The 19115-nt window shown below is 47.1% G+C and overlaps 1 protein-coding gene across 1 annotated transcript; it reads right to left on the reverse strand.

The window, feature by feature from the left end:
- Positions 1–976: 976 nt before the first annotated feature.
- On the reverse strand, positions 977–19060 carry LOC307083392 (macrophage-stimulating protein receptor-like). The gene is made up of 21 exons (XM_079747261.1): positions 18940–19060; positions 16778–18098; positions 14439–14615; positions 13965–14081; positions 13242–13400; positions 11368–11531; positions 10984–11119; positions 10674–10810; positions 9574–9753; positions 9347–9446; positions 8826–9056; positions 8348–8494; positions 8031–8193; positions 7831–7917; positions 7488–7697; positions 7269–7349; positions 6289–6470; positions 6037–6146; positions 5430–5595; positions 4431–4567; positions 977–3531 (listed from the first exon to the last, which is right to left on the reverse strand). The coding sequence occupies exons 2-21, from the start codon at positions 18005–18007 to the stop codon at positions 3303–3305; spliced, it is 4143 nt and encodes a 1380-aa protein (XP_079603387.1). The 5' UTR covers positions 18008–18098; positions 18940–19060; the 3' UTR covers positions 977–3302.
- Between the last annotated feature and the right edge of the window lie 55 nt (positions 19061–19115).

Here is a 19115-nt window from a genome sequence, read left to right on the forward strand (position 1 = left end):
GTTGAACCAAGAGACCCATTTCTTGTTGCATGCTCTTAGTCTATTATACAATATTTATTCCTATCTTTGCAGATTGATTTACAAGTTGAAACCTTGAAAATCTGGAAGACCTTGAGGATTATTGAATTTCCAACTCCTTCATGACTACTTACACACGAATGAACAGAGTACATTTGCGCACCACAGTGCAAAACTGCTGCAAGGTGAGAACATTGCAATTGCGTGTGTATTCTGTGGTAGAATTTATCTCTGAGTAGCACTGTCGTTACAGGACATGAACTAATTACTATCAAGGGGGAGACTGTACAGCTGCACAGCGGAGAGCATGCAACTAATATAGCTGCATCATTTACAATACCCATAGTAGTTATTTATATGTCCTGTAAGTCAAGCACAAATATATGATGCAATGTGTGTTGAGTGGAGATTATAGTTACAATACAGGGAACTTAAATTAAAAATAGTATGATATTGCCTCAAGTGTTCTAGGATACACAACAGAACCTCATAATCCACTAAATGAGCTTCCTTATCACAGAATACTGGTAAATCAGCATCATAGGCCACTGATGAGTCAACTCTAAAAGGACATTGTGAAAGCCTTGTCTTGTTCCCTTGACGCAGAATGGGGTTTCAGATGGACATGGTCAGGGGGAAGTAGCTGGCAGTTGGAAGGGCTATGGGAGCAGTAGTGTTGGTGTGCTAGCGTTAGCTAGTCTGAAGGACGTCAACACTGAGGCTTCAGAATGGATGAGGCGCTCTGGGCAGAACACAGACGGCAGGAGACAGCAGGAGACAGAGCCCCGACAGATTCAGGGTCTGGCTTTGGAGAACACCACAACTATTGGGTTTAATAATTTAATCGTTTTTTACTCTTTTTTTTTATTTTATTTTTTTTACAAACAAACAAGAACACAGAAATAAAGTTGTTTCAGCCTTCTATCCAAGGTTGGCAAAAAAAAAAAGCCTGGTTTTCCTTTGGCTCTTTTCGTACTATATCTGAGTACTCAGAAGTGGTGAAAATCCCAGATGGCTGTGGAATACTTCTTCAATCCTCATTTTGTTCTCATTACAGTGAACCCTGAAACAGCAGGTAATGTGCCTGAACATCCAGTAAACTGGGAAGATACCGTTCTTGTATGTATCCCACAAGATGTCAGTTATTCAAAATAAGTTCATTTCAGCCTCAGTAGTACACGGCGATGGCTGACAAGCTGTTGACATAATTTGGATAATTGAAGGATTTTTCATCTAACCTGTTTGAAACTGAATATATCATGTATATCCTTATATATCATACACACACACACACACACACACACACACACACACACACACACACACACACACACACACACACACACACACACACACACACACACACCAAGATTAAGAACCACTTTCTCTGACAAATTAATCGGGCAGATTCAATTATGGCAAGCAGGTTTCTATTGATCATCTTTGACCTCAATTGAGTTATGCATTCTAATGTTTACGTTTGCTTCTCTATGCCGTCGCTGAAGGAGGTGATGGGGGCAATAAGGTGAACGAAAGAGTTTACTGCTTCGACTTTTTACCATCCCTGCACAGCTTGATCACAGGCAGCTCATCATTTTAAATCCCCACCCCAAAGCTACTGTCGAATGATTCAGGGTGATGAATGATCCGTGCAGAGAATGGTATGAATGCTCTGCTCACCAGGTTCACTTTAGTTTTCTTTCCCTTCATTCTTTCCTTCCTGCAGTGTGTGAACCGTTGTATAAACCTCCTAACCATACACACTTCCCACTAGTTACTATTAACTATTATGGTTTCCCATGCGCTGCAAGCAAGCAAGCAGATCTTCACTCCCCGCAACATGCCATTACAGTGAAGTATACCCAAGGACGTTTCGAGGTGAGGGATTCACTTTTTGGAAGTATCTTTTAATCGTCTCCTCCGCAAACATCCACTGAACACAGACTTCCTTCGGCTCAGCTAAACAAACAAATGCAAACGCCTCATCTAGTCGTTATGCTCCTGAGAGCACATGTGCAATCACAATTGTTCCGTCAAGTGCACCCCGGTGCACGGAGATAGTAGCACCACTGGGCGCGAGGTGACGAGACATGGAAATGTCTTCAGCTATTACTGTGTTCATCGCAACTAATGACTGCATTAGTGGTGCTGTGAAAAGCTTTTGGAACCAGTTAGACGTTGCCATGTTCAGCCAAACCCCCTTCTGCAGCAAGCCATGTTATCTGCAGAAGACGCTCATTTTATTCATTTGAATCAACAATTAACTACCAGGGCATGACAGGAAAACTATGAATCACATCCTGTTATTTGTATGCCATTGATTTTAAGCCATGGCTTAAGATTTAGTTCAGTGTAGTTGCTCAGCGGGTGTGACAGCTCCCGAATCTGATTTGAGGAATTGATTTTCGTTGCTGGTGTGAAAGATGTATGTGCGGTCTTTGGATCTGGTGCAGCACACTGTTGTTGCTGCAATCGTTCCTGTTCAGACCAGTGTTTAGACTGCCCTCTAGTGGCGACGAGGGGACAGTCATGGGATTACTCACAGTCTCTATACACAAAATATTTACACGGTAGAAAAATAAATGTTAACGCTGTTGATTCGCCTCCATCTTCTCTATTCGTCTCTATGGTTTAAACCACACATCCAATTTCCTTTGGATTGAGTCAGAATGAAGTGAGATAAAAAGTCTTAGTAGTGTGCGTAACAGTCTCCGGCACTGGCACTGACTAATGCGTCGACTGAACAACTTGTCACACACACACACACACACACACACACACGCACACACACACACACACACACACACACACACACACACACACACACACACACACACACACAGACACAGACAGACACACACGGATTGAATATCAAGTATAATTTCAAGCAACCCTGAATTATATTAAATCATTTCACTGCAAAAAAGACAAATATAAAAATGTACCAAAAAATCGTATGTACAATTGAGCTGCGATTGTGACAAGAAAAAAAAAAACGCCAACAGCATCAGGCTACAGGGAAAGGACAGAAAAGTGAAAATGGTAGCCCATAATGATGACATCGAGGCACAACACACCACCAGTGAACTAGGGGTTCCATCAGTCACAGGGCCGCTGTCTGCTCCGGTCCACTGGCAGTTCTATCATCCCCCTCGGAGTTGGGAGCGGAGACATGACGGGTGGACTCTGGCTGTTGACACAGCTGTCCAGTCACAGCTCTATCCCTCTCTTCTGTCTGTCTGTCCTCAGTCATGTGAAGGGGGCCCTCCGACCGGCCCCTCGGTCTAAAATAAGTCCTGTTCCGACCCAGAGTCCGACTCCTCAGCCTCATCCGCCGAGGCCGCCCGGGCGGGGTAGGGCTGGGGCGCGTCCAGGTTCACGTAGGTCACCTTCAGGCTGATGTAGTGCTCTCCCTCCAGGCACTCCATGATCTCCTGCACGATCTGCACCAGGGCCTGGAAGGGGGGCCTGGACTCCGGCTCGGGCTCCCAGCACGCTACCATGATGGAGAACCTTCCGCGAAGGAATGGATGAATGAACGGATGGATATTAGGGAGGGTTAATGTTAAATGAAGACATTAAAGCTGCAGCAAGGAAGATTCAAGAGTTGTAAAGAGCGAGCTGCTTCCTCTCTAAGCCTCTCCGCCATTGAAGTGTTGGATAGTTCACACGCCAGTGATTGACAGGCACTAATGATTCACCCTAATTGGTCAGAAATTAGCTGGGAGCTCTAAATTCGAAATGGTCTTGTATAGAGGCAGGCACCAACTAGAAACAGATATTCTCACTGAGCATTTCACTCACTTATGTCTTACAGATGGCTTTGGTATTTCCAATAAATAACCCTGCAATTATAGCTCTTCAAACTTATCAACAGCTGCTATAAGGGATGATCCATCATGATCCATACGGGAAATGAATAAGTGAACAGTGCCACTGATAACAGGGATATTAAAAGGAATACATCGTCCAAGATAAGTTTTAGGTACTCATTTTCTCCCACAGAATGGAATGCAGGAAGGAAAATGTCAGTGCTTCAATATCTCCCTGGAACATGAAGTATATCTCTGGGAGCTTATGACAACAACATGATATAATATCGCATACTTGGACTACTGAGGACAAATAAGAAAAACAATATTTTCCAATGCTTCTTTCGTGTTATTCCAGCTCATTCCTGTTATGATCGCCAGACACTGACCTATTTCCTCAATCATTCCAGGCATTGGGAGTAAATACATCCTAAACAATGCTATATGTGTATATATTCTTTCCATTACAGTGATTGGCATGCATGCATCAGAATAAACCCTATGCTCATTTGTAAATTCTGTCTGTTTGTGCAGTTTATTCCTTCCGGCCTAGGTGCCGTCGTAGTGCTAGCCAAGAGGGACTTAAGGCAGGCGTCTTACAGGGCGTCTGGACAGAACTGAGGCTGGGCCAGCCGCCGGCCCTTCAGCAAGTAATGCGTGATGTCATAGGGGTCCACGTCCGGGTAGGGTGTGGTTCCCCTGGTCAGCAGCTCCCACAGCAGGACTCCAAAGGACCACTGAAACATTTACATTTACATTTAGGGCATTTCGCAGACGCTTTTATCCAAAGCGAACAAACAAGTGAAACAATATATCGCTGTCAGTACAGTAAAGATGTTCATAGAGCCAAGTGCAAGTACTAACAATCGCTAGGCTAACCCATTCCCCGTGTACAGCAATGCTAGCAGCTACGCCAGATGTTACACAATGAAGTACTATGAATAAGTGCAATGTAGATTAAGTGTGTACAATAAGTGCGAACATTAAGTGCCAGGACGTACAACATACAATGGTGCCCGGAAAACAGCCACATGGGACATTTTGTACAGACATTCACTTGTATGGAGGAAGATTAACATATATTTACAAGCAATGGGGGGAAAAGCTTGCCTCATGAGATCATCCAGATATTCAAGTTTCCGTTTCGCACTGAGCATCAGCTTGCCCTTGGCCGTAGCAGAAATTGATTTCCAAATATGGGCGCAATCATACGTTGTTCAAAAAATTCCAGCCAATCAGTTTAACTTAATAAGTGACGCTCTTCACTCTTGTCGAATCCAGTTGGAAGTAGAGCAAAAACAGCAGATTTCTGTTAATCGTTTAACACCCTTCATTAAATTGATCTATTTCAGATTAAAACTTTATATTGCTCCACTTTCCTTGGGTAGAACCCAAGGAATGCGGTGCTCCGCATGAGCTGGAACTCCTCCCTCCCCTCCTGCCCGTACGCTTATTGATCCTATCATGGTGTTATTTTTGGAAGAAGCTTTCCACCGGTTCAGAGCCACACTGAATTGATGAGGGAAGCAGAACGGGAACTCACCAGATCAGGATGGTCTCACAAGACTACGAAAGGGCAATGGCAGCGAGCACACTTACCACATCTGACTTGGTGGTGAACTTTTGTGTTTGTAAGCTCTCGATGGCCATCCACTTGACAGGAAGCTTGGCCTTTTTATGGTCTTGTATGCTGTAGTATTCCTTGTCAAATATATCCCTGGCCATGCCAAAGTCCGCCACTTTAACTGTGAAGTTTTCATCCAGCCTGAAAAGACATTTGTTTTTTTCATCCAGCCAGAAAATATACATATATCCCCAGAACAGGTAATTTTTCGAAATCTAGCTAAAAAAAACTAAAAACAAGGTAATACAATTCCGAGAAATACGTGTTAATTGTTCATCCAAGAACACTTCACAAATTGCAGTAGAGTTGGCAGTTTCTGCGTTCACACAAGACACGTATTTACTCCATTTGAGTGGAATGCTGCCATATACACAGCACTGGCTGTGCCGTAATAGTTGACACTTTTGTGGCGAAATAACGGCAAATTAACTTTTACCGGTGATGTAACACGTGACGCAGACAAATTAGCAGAACGGATTTGCCGGCACCCATGCACACGTTCCGTTAAATTACCGGCACAGGCAGGTAGGAGAGGGGCTTCTATGTTCCATACCAATGACAATTATTAATATTCAAACTTACATGCAGTTACGTGCAGCCAGGTCCCTGTGGACAAACTTCTTTTGCGACAGGTACTCCATTCCCTTAGCGACCTGCAGGCCAAACCCAACCAGGTCCTTTACGGTCGGGTTCTGCAACAAAGAATAGGGGAATTCAACCGTAACGTAATCTCTAAGCTATTGCTATGACACACATGAGACATTGGGTCAGCGCTATTTCAGCTATGCTCATATGGCTCAACGGGTTCATTTTCCTTATCTGAAGATGACTCACCCTCTTCTCAGACCGGATGAAGTGTCTCAAGTCTCCGTGCATCATGTAGGGCAGCACCACCAGGGGGAGCCCTTCCTTGGGCAGCATGATGCCCAGCAGGGAGAGGATGTTGGCGTGGTGGAAGCCCTTCATGATGATGCCCTCCCTCAGGAACAGGTCCACCTCCTCGACATCACTGATCCCTGTAAACACAATGTGTGGTACGTCAACACACACTGCACTTCTGCTGGTCACACAACACGTCAACACACACTGCGCTTCTGCTGGTCACACAACGCATCAACACACACTGCGTTATGATAGTCACACAACACATCAACACACACTGCACTTCTGCTGGTCACACAACACGTCAACACACACTGCGTTTCTGCTGGTCACACAACGCATCAACACACACTGCGTTATGATGGTCACACAACACATCAACACACACTGCACTTCTGCTGGTCACACAACACGTCAACACACACTGCGCTTCTGCTGGTCACACAACACATCGACACACACTGCGCTTCTGCTGTTCACAAAACACGTCAACACACACTGTGCTTCTGCTGTACACACAACACATCGACACACACTGTATGTACTCTGTACACACAATACGTCAACACACACTGTACACACTCTGTACACACAACACATCGACACACACTGTACGTACTGTGTTCAAACAACAGTTCATCAACACACAATGAATGCACTCTGTGCACACAACACATAGTACATCATCACAAACTGTACATATTCTGTACAACACATCATCACACTGATTCTTTCGCTGTTCACACAACACACAAACACACTGCAGATTCGCTGTTAACACATTGCACAACAACCCACACTCTGCATACTCTGTTGACACGACACATAGCACATCAACACAGTATTTTGCATAGTGTGGACAAAACAGGGCAGGAGGTTAGCGTTGTCATTGTCTGGGCAAAGTACAGACAAAATAGGCAAAAGACACGTACTGTTCAGTGATTTCACAGCACAGTGAATCTCTTGGTCCTTGTGGTCCATCAGAAAGCCATGGTATACTGTGCCAAAGTGACCTGCATCAAAACAGGGGTTCAAGGTTACAGCGGATCGCTTCAAAGGAGAGGGTAGAAAGCGTTAAAGAAAGACGCAATAAAATCACTCCAAGTCGGGAATTAAACTCCCAAATCAGCCGTTTTCTGAGAGGAGCTCACCTTTGCCGATAACCTGGCTTTCCTCCACCTGCAGCATCTCTGTAGGGATCAGCACATCCTTGACCTCTTCCAGGAGGTCAGAGCGGAGGCTGCTCATAGACAGCGCTGGCTGTTGTATTAAGGAGAGGGATGCAGACGGGTCGAAGCCAGAAGCGTACCAGGGACCCCGGAAGAACAACCCCCCTTGGCCCGATGTCTGAATGGACAGATCTGACAGACGTTGGGACAAATGAGAGGAGAAATTAAGAAACAGTACCTCATAGAACATATTTCAGCGGTAAAGTAGATGGTGAGAGAGTGAGTGTGCAAATTAATATTCATGAATCTTTCGGAGTAGACGTACTTCTGCGGTAGTCTCCGGTAGGTGAGGTTTCCCCGTTGCCCGTGTGAATGCGGGAAGACATCCGCGACAGACGGAACTCTACCTTGTCTAGAGAATTGACAGGATACAGAATGATAAACTGAATGAATGCGGCTACACAATTCATAACGTGCCGTCGTTGTTCGACTGGCTGAAGCAACACCAGCCGAGTGACTCCTCACCTTGTTTCGTCTTCCTCAAACGGGTCATCCCAAACAAAGCCAGGGCAGCCCCCAGGACAATGGCGGCCAGGATGCCCATGACGATGCTAGCGATGATGGTGTGGTTGTGGTTGTCCATAAAGGCCACTTTGCCGATATCCGTCACGTTCCCGTTCACGCACACCTAGACACAGTAAAAGGAAACGTAGTTCATGCGATGCCAAATCAATAAGGCGTCCGTCTTGGGCTCACCGTCAGGTGAGTTCCACAGGTGTGCCAACTAATTCGACAACGTGAACAACAAACTCAATTGAGGTGGATGTTTATTTTTTTATCACCTGGACAGGTAATCCTTCAGCGGGTATGACGAGGCCTTTTGGGATTCTGCAAGTGAGCTCATTGGTCAAGACCCGGACGTGGCAGTCCACGCCTCCGATAGTCATGGTGATCCTCATACACAGATCCACTGCATTCAGATTGATGTGCTATTAAAGACAAAATAGGTCTCATGTTAAAAGGGGTTATTTTAGTGTAGCACTCCTGTCTAGGTTGGATAATGTAGTGGATGTTTTGACTCCCACAAGATATGTCCTGGGTTCGATCACTACTAACCTCACACTACATGTAGGAATCTTTTAGAAAGATGCCCAACCCCTACCTGCTGAATCTGATTTCACGGTTGGATAACATTGTCCACTAGTAAATTGTAACGGTAGAAGTTATTAATGGCTGAATCATGTTGGAGGGGCATGTCCTGTGTCATGCTCATAGTGGTGAATAGTGGGCATAGTGAGGAACATATAGTGGTGAACATACGTGCATTGAGACTTCATCATCTCCCGAGCTCAGGTACAGGACGCGCTCCTCGTTTTCAAAGGGGATGGGGGCGGCGTCCGGGTGGTAGTCGAACCGCTTGTTCCAAAGTTGCCGGGCTCCGTCCATGTCGAAGGAAATCTGCCCAACCTCCGTCTTATCCTCTGAGTGCTCCCCCGGCAGGGCCGGAGCCCTGCACTCCATGTGCGTGGCGTTCACTTTACCCTCGCACACCTGGATTGTCAGAAGAAGAATGTGTTTAGTCATTTCCCTTTGCTAAATCCTAAGACAAATTCTCACTCCCTATGGGCAATTGCCTTCTCAGCAACTCATCCCATTTTGATTCTGATGGAACAATATCTAAATCAGTTGGCCTGGGGCCACTACAAGCTAAACTATGAGACAAGCTAGACTATATCCAATGAGAATATCCTTCTTAAACTTAAAACCTACTACAAAGACATGTTCGACCGCTTATATTTTCCTCTGTGTTATATATGAATGAAGGATGAATGCTCGCTCACCAGTCGGTACGTTTCCTGGGGTGAGTTTTTGGCTTTGTACTGGACCACCTTGTGCTGCACAGAGTCAAAGTTGCGGCCTTCAACCATCAGCATGGAGCCGCTGTGGGGAAACCAAAACCAACACAATCAGTGGTTTCCTTCCTCAAACCTCCAATGACATTCAGATCACTTTTATCTTCTTCAACTTCAGAACAACTTTCACTTTCCGACCGGGGTCCACGCTCTACCTTCTGTAGCTGCATTGGGGATGCACGGTGGTTATAACGGGGTCATGCCGGTAAGAAAACTTCTTCTGGGAGGACACGAGGAAGCTGTCGATGAAGAACCGGACGGGAACGTCTTGCACCGCTGTGGACGCCTTGGAGATGCACACCACCGAAGACACGCTCCCACTCCCTTCAGTCATACTGGGAGACAGAGAAGACAGATTTGAATTGAAGTCACAACACCCTATAAGAACCATGATCAGCCATCTCAACTACCCTTATAGGGGTGCATCTACCCCTATAGAGGTAGTTGAGCCATCTACCCTCTAGCCATCTGCCCTTATAGAGCCATCAAACCCTATAGGGGTACTCCAGGACTCACAAGCCTGTCCCCAAACACTGTGCTCCACCAGAAACTGGGGACAATCTCCCAGGTTTCGTTATTAAAAATCAGTTTAACCGATTGAAAGTGACACACCTGACAATGTGGTGCCATGCAGAAGTTTTGTGTGCTTGTAAACGTTATCTTACCAGTAACACTTCATTATAAGATATTTCATTCAAAAAAACTCCTAAAAGGTTTGTTGATGTTTGACGCATTTACCTCAACCTAAATTCGATAAAACTAAATCACATAACCTTGCTCCGGAAATGCATTTCCATTGTCCAAAGCTACTCTCCCTGTGTTACAAAGTCAATCGACACATCTCCCGGTTGTGTGTCTATGGAGGATAACGGGGCCAGACATAATTTCTTGTAAGGCATACTATCCTGTAAAACGTAAGGACCGTAGGACTGTTAGTGAACGTACTCCCCACTGGATTTCACTCGCATTTGAAATTCCCAAGACGTTTGGTAGACGCTAAGATCTCAATCATCTGGTATCATGAGACTAGGGGGTTTCCAGACTTTTGTATTCTATGACCCACCAGTGGAGTACCTTTACAATACGATATAATTTATTAATTATTTAATCCCCCATAGGAGGGATTAATTGGCCACTACCCATCAAATATCTTGTAAAAAATGCTTCATTAGAAACATTTTTTGTCAAAGTATTAGGTAGCCATCCCACCAACGTGCCGAGACACACAGACCATGACACGGGAGTCTGTGATTACCTTTGAATTGGGCAGTTGATTCCACCGAAGTCTACACTTCTTCGAATCCCTGAGTTGAGATGGCTCCCGGTCAGGGTGATCATGGTTCCTCCAATCTTAGGGCCGTGGGCGGGCCTGATCTCCGTTATAATGGGCACCTGGTTAGAGTGAAGTATGAGAACATTGAGCCGAGTGACATTACATGAAACTAACTTAGCCATTTTCTTATATTTACTCTGAACAATGTACAGAATATCAGCTTGGGGGTTCAATCAAATACTTTGCTGTCAAGAGGTGTCCTTCAGTGAAATATTCTTCATAAACCCCTTACCACAAAGGAGAATCCTGATGCCTGCGCTTGGCCTTTGATGGAATAGCAGCCCCCCACCGTTGCTTCTTGCACTTCCAAGGTGACATTGAGAGCCTTGGTCGGGGTGTCTTTCTTGTGGCGGACCTTGCACACCAACCTGGGTTACCAAACACATCGTCCAGCAGAGACCAAATGAGCTAGTGCATTCCACCATGTAGATACAACACAGAAATTCCAAGATTCAGGTGAGTACATAAAATCAATTAAAAAGGCAAACTGCTTCCATGTAGTGTTGGTTTTACTGTATATATATGTATATATATATATATATATATATATATATATATATATATATATATATATTTGTATTGTTTTTTGCATATACATTTTTGTTTGGGTGCTCACTTTGTGCTGGTACTCTTGGCCTGTACGGTACACAGGGTCTCCGAGCCAACTCGGACTGTGTGGGTTTTGTCAGTGATGGCAGATGGTCCTTTGGGGGACCGAAAATCCCAGCCACACAACGTCAGCTCTGACTCAGCCCCAGTTGGTGCCGTCTTTGGAAAAAACTGTGCAAAGTAACAGGGAATGAGGACGATAATTGTAAGTGACTTCTTGGGTTGTTAAATTAACTCTGTGTCACTTGCCTAGCATTGCTAAACTTGTAGTGTGCAACTTTAGGGTGAGCAACTAAACTTCCGCTGACTGCAACCCCAACCAAAGGTTATGACTGAGTCTTCGACTAATACATATGATATCTCTTTTTATGGTTAATGACCACACGAGGGATAACAACTCACCTGATTTTAATCTATTTTTTAACAAGCAAACACCTGCTGATGTCTGGTTCAAAGTAACACACATGGGATTTATTAGTGGAGGAAAGGAGAGGGTGTCTGCGTTCTAATACCCATATTACCATACTATTTAGTAGGCCAGGAAAAGATTTAGTATGTTCCAATAAATAGTATGGAAAATGCAGTATGGCTATACTGATATATAAATATCAGGATGTTGTGTATTACATCCGGTCGCCATTCGCTGTATGCCAGCCAGCATGCTTTCTGGCTACCAGGCCCCACAATTCATACTTTGCAATCACGTGCAAAGTATGACTACTGGAGCAGAAGTTACGCCACATCGACTGGGCCAAAAACAGTTGATTTGTCACTAAAGGTGTGCTTATCACTGAAATCTCCTGTAGTATGTCCCTAGTGTATGCATACTGTGTGCACCAGTACGTACTTTGTAAGATTAGCTGCAGTACACACAGCAGGTAAAAATAAAAAGTAAGCGATTTGGAACACAGCCCATGTGTATGTGTTTATCTGTGTGATTTAAAGGGTGTTTGGCTGGGCACTTGAGTGAGGCAGTCCCTTGCATTTCAGATTAGTCAGCTCAAGGCCAGTATTTACCTAACCTCTAAGAGTCACTCCTCGAACTGCAATAAAAGTGAACCTATGAGTTATAAACAAATGACTAAAAGGACCTTCGAGTGAGTTACCAAGGCTTCTACGCCTACTCTCAGCCAAGGAGTAAAAGACATCACCTATGACCTAATCAATTCAACAATACTATGTACATTATATAATTCCATACCTAGATATAGAAAAATTAGCCCTAAAAGTGATTGATACTAAGAGCTTAACGAGGCGGCACCTAAACGGTTTAAAGCGAGAGGATTTCGTGTTTTATAGCCTAGGGCCTAGACTACTGTTTCACGTAGACAGACAAAGGCTTTCATTTTAAGAACCATTCATCTCACAGAAACTATCTCTGCGAAGTTAGGTGTGCTGAACTGAATTGTATGTAGCCTAGACAATGGGTTGAGATATCTGATGTACCCCACGGTGGTGATTGTATAGTTATGTACTCACGCTCTAAATCCTACCCAGGACCTGGGCCCAGACAAACAAATAAAGTGTAATATATTGCATATTGTAATACAATATCTTTATTCATTTGTAATGGATAATAGAGTCTCCACTGTAATCTACTGCATCCCTGCCAACTACCGTTTCTGTATCTGTTGACTCTGGAACTGTATGCCCAGACAAACAAACACACACACAAACACACACACACACACACACACACACACACACACACACACACACACACACACACACACACACACACACACACACACACACACACACACACACGCACACACACACACACGTACCCAAACACACACACACAAACACACACACACCCGTACCCAGACAAAAACATACACACACATACCCAAACACAATCAGGCACAGCGACAGATCTACCTCTGTGATAACAGGAGCGCAGGACGTCCTGGAGCATTCATGCTGCCTGGAGCAGGACCCCGAACACCAGCCACAGCCCATGAAGAGTGGGGCGGTCAGGCAGGAGGAGCAGGAGACAAAGTGGGCACAGCCGGGGCCCAGAGGGGACACGGTGAACACCTGGAGAGAGGGGGGAGAGGGGTGAGAGAGAGGCGAGGGGGCGAGGGACAAAGAGAGAGAGAGGGAGAGAGAGAGGGAGAGGGTGGAGAGGTGGTAAGAGAGAGAGAGAGAGAGATAGGGCAGGAGGGGTGAGAGAGAGAGGGTGGAGAGAGGGTGAGAGAGAGAGAGGGAGGGAGAGATGGGGCGGGAGGGGTGAGAGAGAGAGAGAGAGAGAGAGAGAGAGAGAGAGGGAGTGGGTGAGAGAGGGAGGTGTCGAGAGCAAGATAGAGGGCGGCAGGGGTGAGAGGGAGAGGGGGTGAGAGAGAGAGAGGGTGGGAGGGGTGAGAGGGCGGGAGGGGTGAGAGAGAGAGAGGGGTGAGAGAGAGAGAGAGAGAGAGTACCAAGAAATTAAAGGAAGACTAGGGGACAAGCACGTTCTGAGTGGAAGAATCATACATTGTCTAAAATGTTTGCCAAGAAAAATATCTGTGGGCGTGTGGGAGTGTGAGAGAGAGAGAGAGAGCGAGAGAGAGAGAGAGAGAGAGAGAGAGAAAGACTTCATCACACATTATGTTCGATAAGCACCTTATTCCCGGCAACAAAGAGCAGTGAGTCCTCGGTGTAAACAGACGATACGCCCGATACGGGGGTTCCTCCCAGAGAAAAGTTGGCAAAGAACACAGAGTCCAGCTTCAGGACGACCTAGAAGGAGCAGGAAGTGTCAAACTGAGGCTAGGATCTTAACCGCTAGGGGACCCATACACAATACACAACACCAACGTGGCAAAAAGAGCTGCTGTACATCAAGAAAATAATGTTAAATAAACTTAATGGATTCATAGATATTATTACAGCGCACCATACTAATGTGACCCACAGTGATTATGAGCTGCTGGTTTTTCTAAACCAACATCAAGCTTATCTTTCATTTCATGTGTACTTCATTTTTCCGCGTGGTTTTCCACTGAGACGTTTCCTTGCTGCATACCGGCTCCACCTCACAACAGATTATGTTTCCTAGGCATACACCCGAAGGTCAATTCAAGGTCCTCGTCATACCTGCAGGATCCTTCCGTCCGAGGTGCCGAAGTGACCCAGGGTGTCGTTGCCCTTGGTGGTGACCAAGACTGTGGTGAAGAGCACGTCTTGCATCTGTCTGTTGAACAGGTCCAGTCTGTAGTACGGAGTGGACACCAGGGTGGGCTTGTTACGGCACGAGTCGTTGTTTTGGGTGCTCTTTGGAGAACAGGGAATAGAGTTTGGATTTAAACCCAAGACGAATGAGTTTGTTTTGACTTTTCTTATATTTTTTCATCGGTGGACTTCCTTCTTTTTGTTTTATTTACTCTCTCTGTACTACACACAAGCAAGTCCAGACACACGCAAACACACACGCACACACACACTTTAACATTCAAACACACACAAAAATACACAAACACCCACCCACACACACACACACACACATAAACATTGAAACGCACACTAACGCACACACACACACACACACACACACACACACACACACAGACAAACATAAACATCCAAACACACACACACACACCCACACACCCACACACACACTCAAACAGACAGACAGTAAGTCGATGCAAAGACCAGCAGAGAGAGTCTGCGATCCTTCATTCGGGCGGATATTGAGGAGCTAGAGGACACGCTGCCTGTTGCAAAAAGGCTGAGAGACGAGACTGAGATCATTAAACAGCAGTGAACCCCCGCCCCGAGACAGCGCCACTATCTGGCTCGCTGCCACACAGAGCACAACTTGCTCCTACAAATGGAAAACAGATGTTCACCACTTGGCACCGTGCCACTGTTGGCTGACCCCTATGAACAGGGAATGGTTAAGGAACTACATAACAGGGATTCTTGGCATTGTTGTGCATTGGGCGTGAGGGTCAACATAGAAAACGATGGCTGATGTCTGAAGTCCGGATGATACGTGAATCCTCATCGTAAACATTCCAGGGCTGTCCAATTAGTCTGCTTGCCCCGACAGGCCTGAGAGTCCTGCTGACTGTTTGAATGGCCGCAATCCACAGGTCTTTTGACCCTCTGGCCACAAACAACACTCAGACACTTTTTGGCCCCACATGACCACCGTTTAACCAGGTAAGCCATTCAAAGAGCTTGGATTTTTCGTTTGTGGTCGGGAAATCACCGCCAGCATGTCTTTCCTTCCTCTCTGTCGGGCCCGTTTCCAGGGGAATGAATTAAAAAAACATAAAAAACAGCCAGACGCAGCCAAGCAACTCCCTTCCTCACCACACACTCAGACACGTGCACACACACACACACACACTCACCGCTGTTTTTATCAGCAGGATTTATTAGCCGTGTGTGTTGACATACTGTCCTGGTAGGCGTGTGTGTGCTTGGCTCTTTGCACACTTGAAGAAGTGGAACACTGGAGTGGGATTGCAACTCCAAAAGCCACACCTTTTCCGAGAACTGCTTCCAGTGATAACCGCGTAAGAGTAAAACAGTACTTCACCATGTCCTATGGAACAGTGTTTTCACGTCACTGTCCGGAGCGTTTACTACATCATCCTAAACTAAATGTAATCATTAACAAATGCAGACTTGATATCCGGTTTACATAAAAGGAAAGCTGAGGCAGGGAAGTATCAGGGTATTATATCTGTGCGACAAAGGCTCATGCCCCAAATAAACCCTCAAAACAATCAGCTACTTAGAGGACCTCATACCTTTGTCCTGGTGTCGTTTTGGTGGCACATTCCTTCTGACATGCACATCACGTCATCAGACAACACCCGGGGGCGAGGGGGGGGGGGGATATCGGGCAATCGTAGGAACAGCGACAAACCCCACTCTGGGATTTCCTCGTCAGACTCTTCAGCCCCTCCTCCACCTTTTGTGCTTGTTCTCACACACACCTCTCACTCCTCACACTGCTCCCACTCTCATTACTGTGTCGAGTCTGAGCTCGAGGTTGGCCCCTGTGAGTCACGCTTGACGCTGTTGTGATGTGGATGTACTTCATTGTGTTGACAAGAGAGGAGTGGAGCCAATGCTAGATACAAACACTATATCTACAGATAGGGTTTAACACTTTGACGTTGGTCATGTGAAAGAGTGTGTGTTGTGAGGAGGACAATGACTATCGATTGGGTTCAATAGTCAGGATGACTAAGCAGACAGTGCTGGCTGCCATGTCAACGGGACGGCCGGGCAGCAAACACACTGGATCATTCGTTATGAGTCAGGAATGATCTGGGTAACAAAACTGTGGAAACACCCTTGAAGACACATGAACATGCCGCCCCTTACACCAACGTGTGACGGTTTGACGGTTTGAACTCCCGGATGAGAAGGGGGACCCCCGGGGGGGGAGTACGGATGGTTCCAGAGCCACTCACCTCGTGCGGGCAGCTCTCGCAGGGCTGGAAGTGACACAGGCCCCTGGACAGCTGCTCGGTCCCCTTGGAGCAGCAGGCGGCCACGCCCCGGTCGATGGCCTGGTTCACCTTGGCCAGGGCGAAGATGCAGAAGGCCGAGTTCCTCTGGGGCACGCCGCGCTCGTCCACCTCGGCGAAGGCCCCGTACAGGAGCTTCTTGCCGGGGCTCCCCTTCAGGTTCAGCCCCAGCTGGGAGGCCAGCTCCTGGCCCACGGGGCCGTAGTGCGCCGCCTGCAGCCCGTTGAACACCACCCGGTGCTGCTCCTCCCCGCCACGCCTCTTCCTCCGCCGCCGCTTGGGGTCGAAGCGGCACTCCAGCACCACCTCCCGGTACATCCAGGCCTCCGAGTTCAGCAGGGGCAGCCGGCCCAGCCGCGTCTGCAGCGGGGAGCCGCTCTTCCCCGGGTTCTCCCGCTGCACCGACAGGAAGTACACGTGCTCCTCGGTGGCGAAGGTGTAGACGTAGTCGACGCGGTAGGACGCCCGCAGCGGGGGCAGCACCGTCAGCCCCGGCATCGCCATGTGGAAGCCATCCTCGGTGGACAGCGGCCGCAGTACCGACAGCGACCTACGGGGCCAGCGGCTCGCCAGCTCCTCATCCACGGAGCTGGCCACGAAAAAGAGGGTGGTGTGGCCCTGCTCCACCGCGCTGATCCGCGTGCCCAGCGGGCTGGCCACGCAGTCGGGGCAGTAGGCCTCCGTGTTGTCCTGCTCCTTGAACAGGCAGCGGGGCACGGGGCTCAGCTCGCTGATGTCCAGGAAGGCGCACACCCCCTGCCGCGTGCTGCCGCAGTAGTACAGGTAGGGCAGGATGAAGCCCGCCGGGTCTAGGAGGAGGACCTTGTTGTCCGTATCCACGGGGGCCGCGCGCGGCGTCGTGGCGGCGCCGCAGGGGCCGCACGTGTGACAGTCGTCGGGGCCCACTGGGCCGGTACGCACCTCCCATATCCGTTTCAGGTGTCTGTCCACTGCCTCGATGGCGTTCTGGGAGGCGATGTACACCTCACGCGTGTACTTGTTGGCTTGGATGTTCTGGATGGGATTGGCAGTTTGGAAGTGGGGCAGGATGTAGTTGACGTTAAAATCCACCAGGCGGCGAGGGGTGGTAGGACAACTGGACGTCGGCCCCGCGGCGGCGTGCGTCTGTATCAACGCGCATACTGTCAGCAAGGAGGCGACCCACGTGACCATCTCCTCTCCACCCCGCGCTCCGACCTGACAGCGTGTTACCTACAGGACTCGGTTCTCGCCCGGAACATTCCCGGGACCAGCGCGAGCAGCTCTGGGAGGAGGAGCAGGGGGGAGGAGGAGGCGCTGGGGTTAGAGAATGATGCTGCAGCTGAGATTTAACAGACTGGGTGCTCACGTACGAGTCACGGCACGGTGTTTTTTTAAACAGGGTCATAGCTAACAGTCACGCCATGGTCCATTACGTAGCATTTCATTTTTTATTTAAATAAAAAACGGTGGCGCAAACAACAGGAAAAAATAAGCAAGGTGTTTGTTATACATAGGTTAAAGGTATTGTAAGCCTTAGGCCTATAGATATATATGTATACTAGTAGTTATAGTAGGACCTGCTAGTAATAGTAGGTTCAAAGCAAAGAAAAACGGTAAATGTTGAGAAATGACAAGATAGGACATGACTGGCCATGTAGGACTGTGGAAATGTCCCACAGATCGGGAAGGTATGAACTCCAGTTTGTCAGGTTTTGTTCCGTAAAAAGAACCCAACTATCTTGTAATATAAATTTTGACTCACAATGTTTTTCCCCCTCTTGATTGCCTGTTCGACTATGTGAAAATAATCCTGTGTGTGTGATGCAACGTGTACTTTTGCACCAGCTCGGCGGACAGTGTAACGTTCATAGAAAACAGGACGCACTGCGTAAAATGTTAACCAAATAAAAGTCACCATGAAAACCACATTAATGTGAAGATCGAGATCGTTGAAAAAGAAAGAGGGCGGTCGGCACTGTTATTACGAATAGCCTGCCTATAAGCATGCATGTCTCAGAGGTAGTAGTGACTAGTTCAGTCAGATTGTTCTGTATCTCTGGACGAGAGTATAAACTATTAATCTGAATCGATAGTCTTAACGTTTATACACTCATTTCACTTACCTTCTAACAAAAACCTTGCCTCGCTCGGTGTTGCGTTCCAAAGATCCGATATGTGATTTACGAAGTGATTTGGTTTACCCTCACCCTAGTTTCACCGCCCCACCGTCGATAGCTATGAACTCACCTGACGGCCCGGGAGCGGACCGCCCCGCCCGCAACGAGGAAGTCATGCCAGA

Source organism: Pollachius pollachius (genome assembly GCF_949987615.1).
Source record: "Pollachius pollachius genome assembly, chromosome: 12".
Classification (NCBI taxonomy): Eukaryota; Metazoa; Chordata; class Actinopteri; order Gadiformes; family Gadidae; genus Pollachius; species Pollachius pollachius.

What these genes read in the sequence shown, in the direction of transcription:
- LOC307083392 (XM_079747261.1), bottom strand. Translation starts at nt 18,007, where the DNA reads ATGGTCACGTGGGTCGCCTCCTTGCTGACAGTATGCGCGTTGATACAG. An exon ending in ATGATGAAGTCTCAATGCAC is followed by an intron (nt 8,495 to 8,825) that starts GTATGTTCACCA and finishes TGTCTTTAATAG; the next exon opens with CACATCAATCTGAATGCAGT. An exon ending in TCATCCGGTCTGAGAAGAGG is followed by an intron (nt 6,147 to 6,288) that starts GTGAGTCATCTT and finishes TCTTTGTTGCAG; the next exon opens with AACCCGACCGTAAAGGACCT.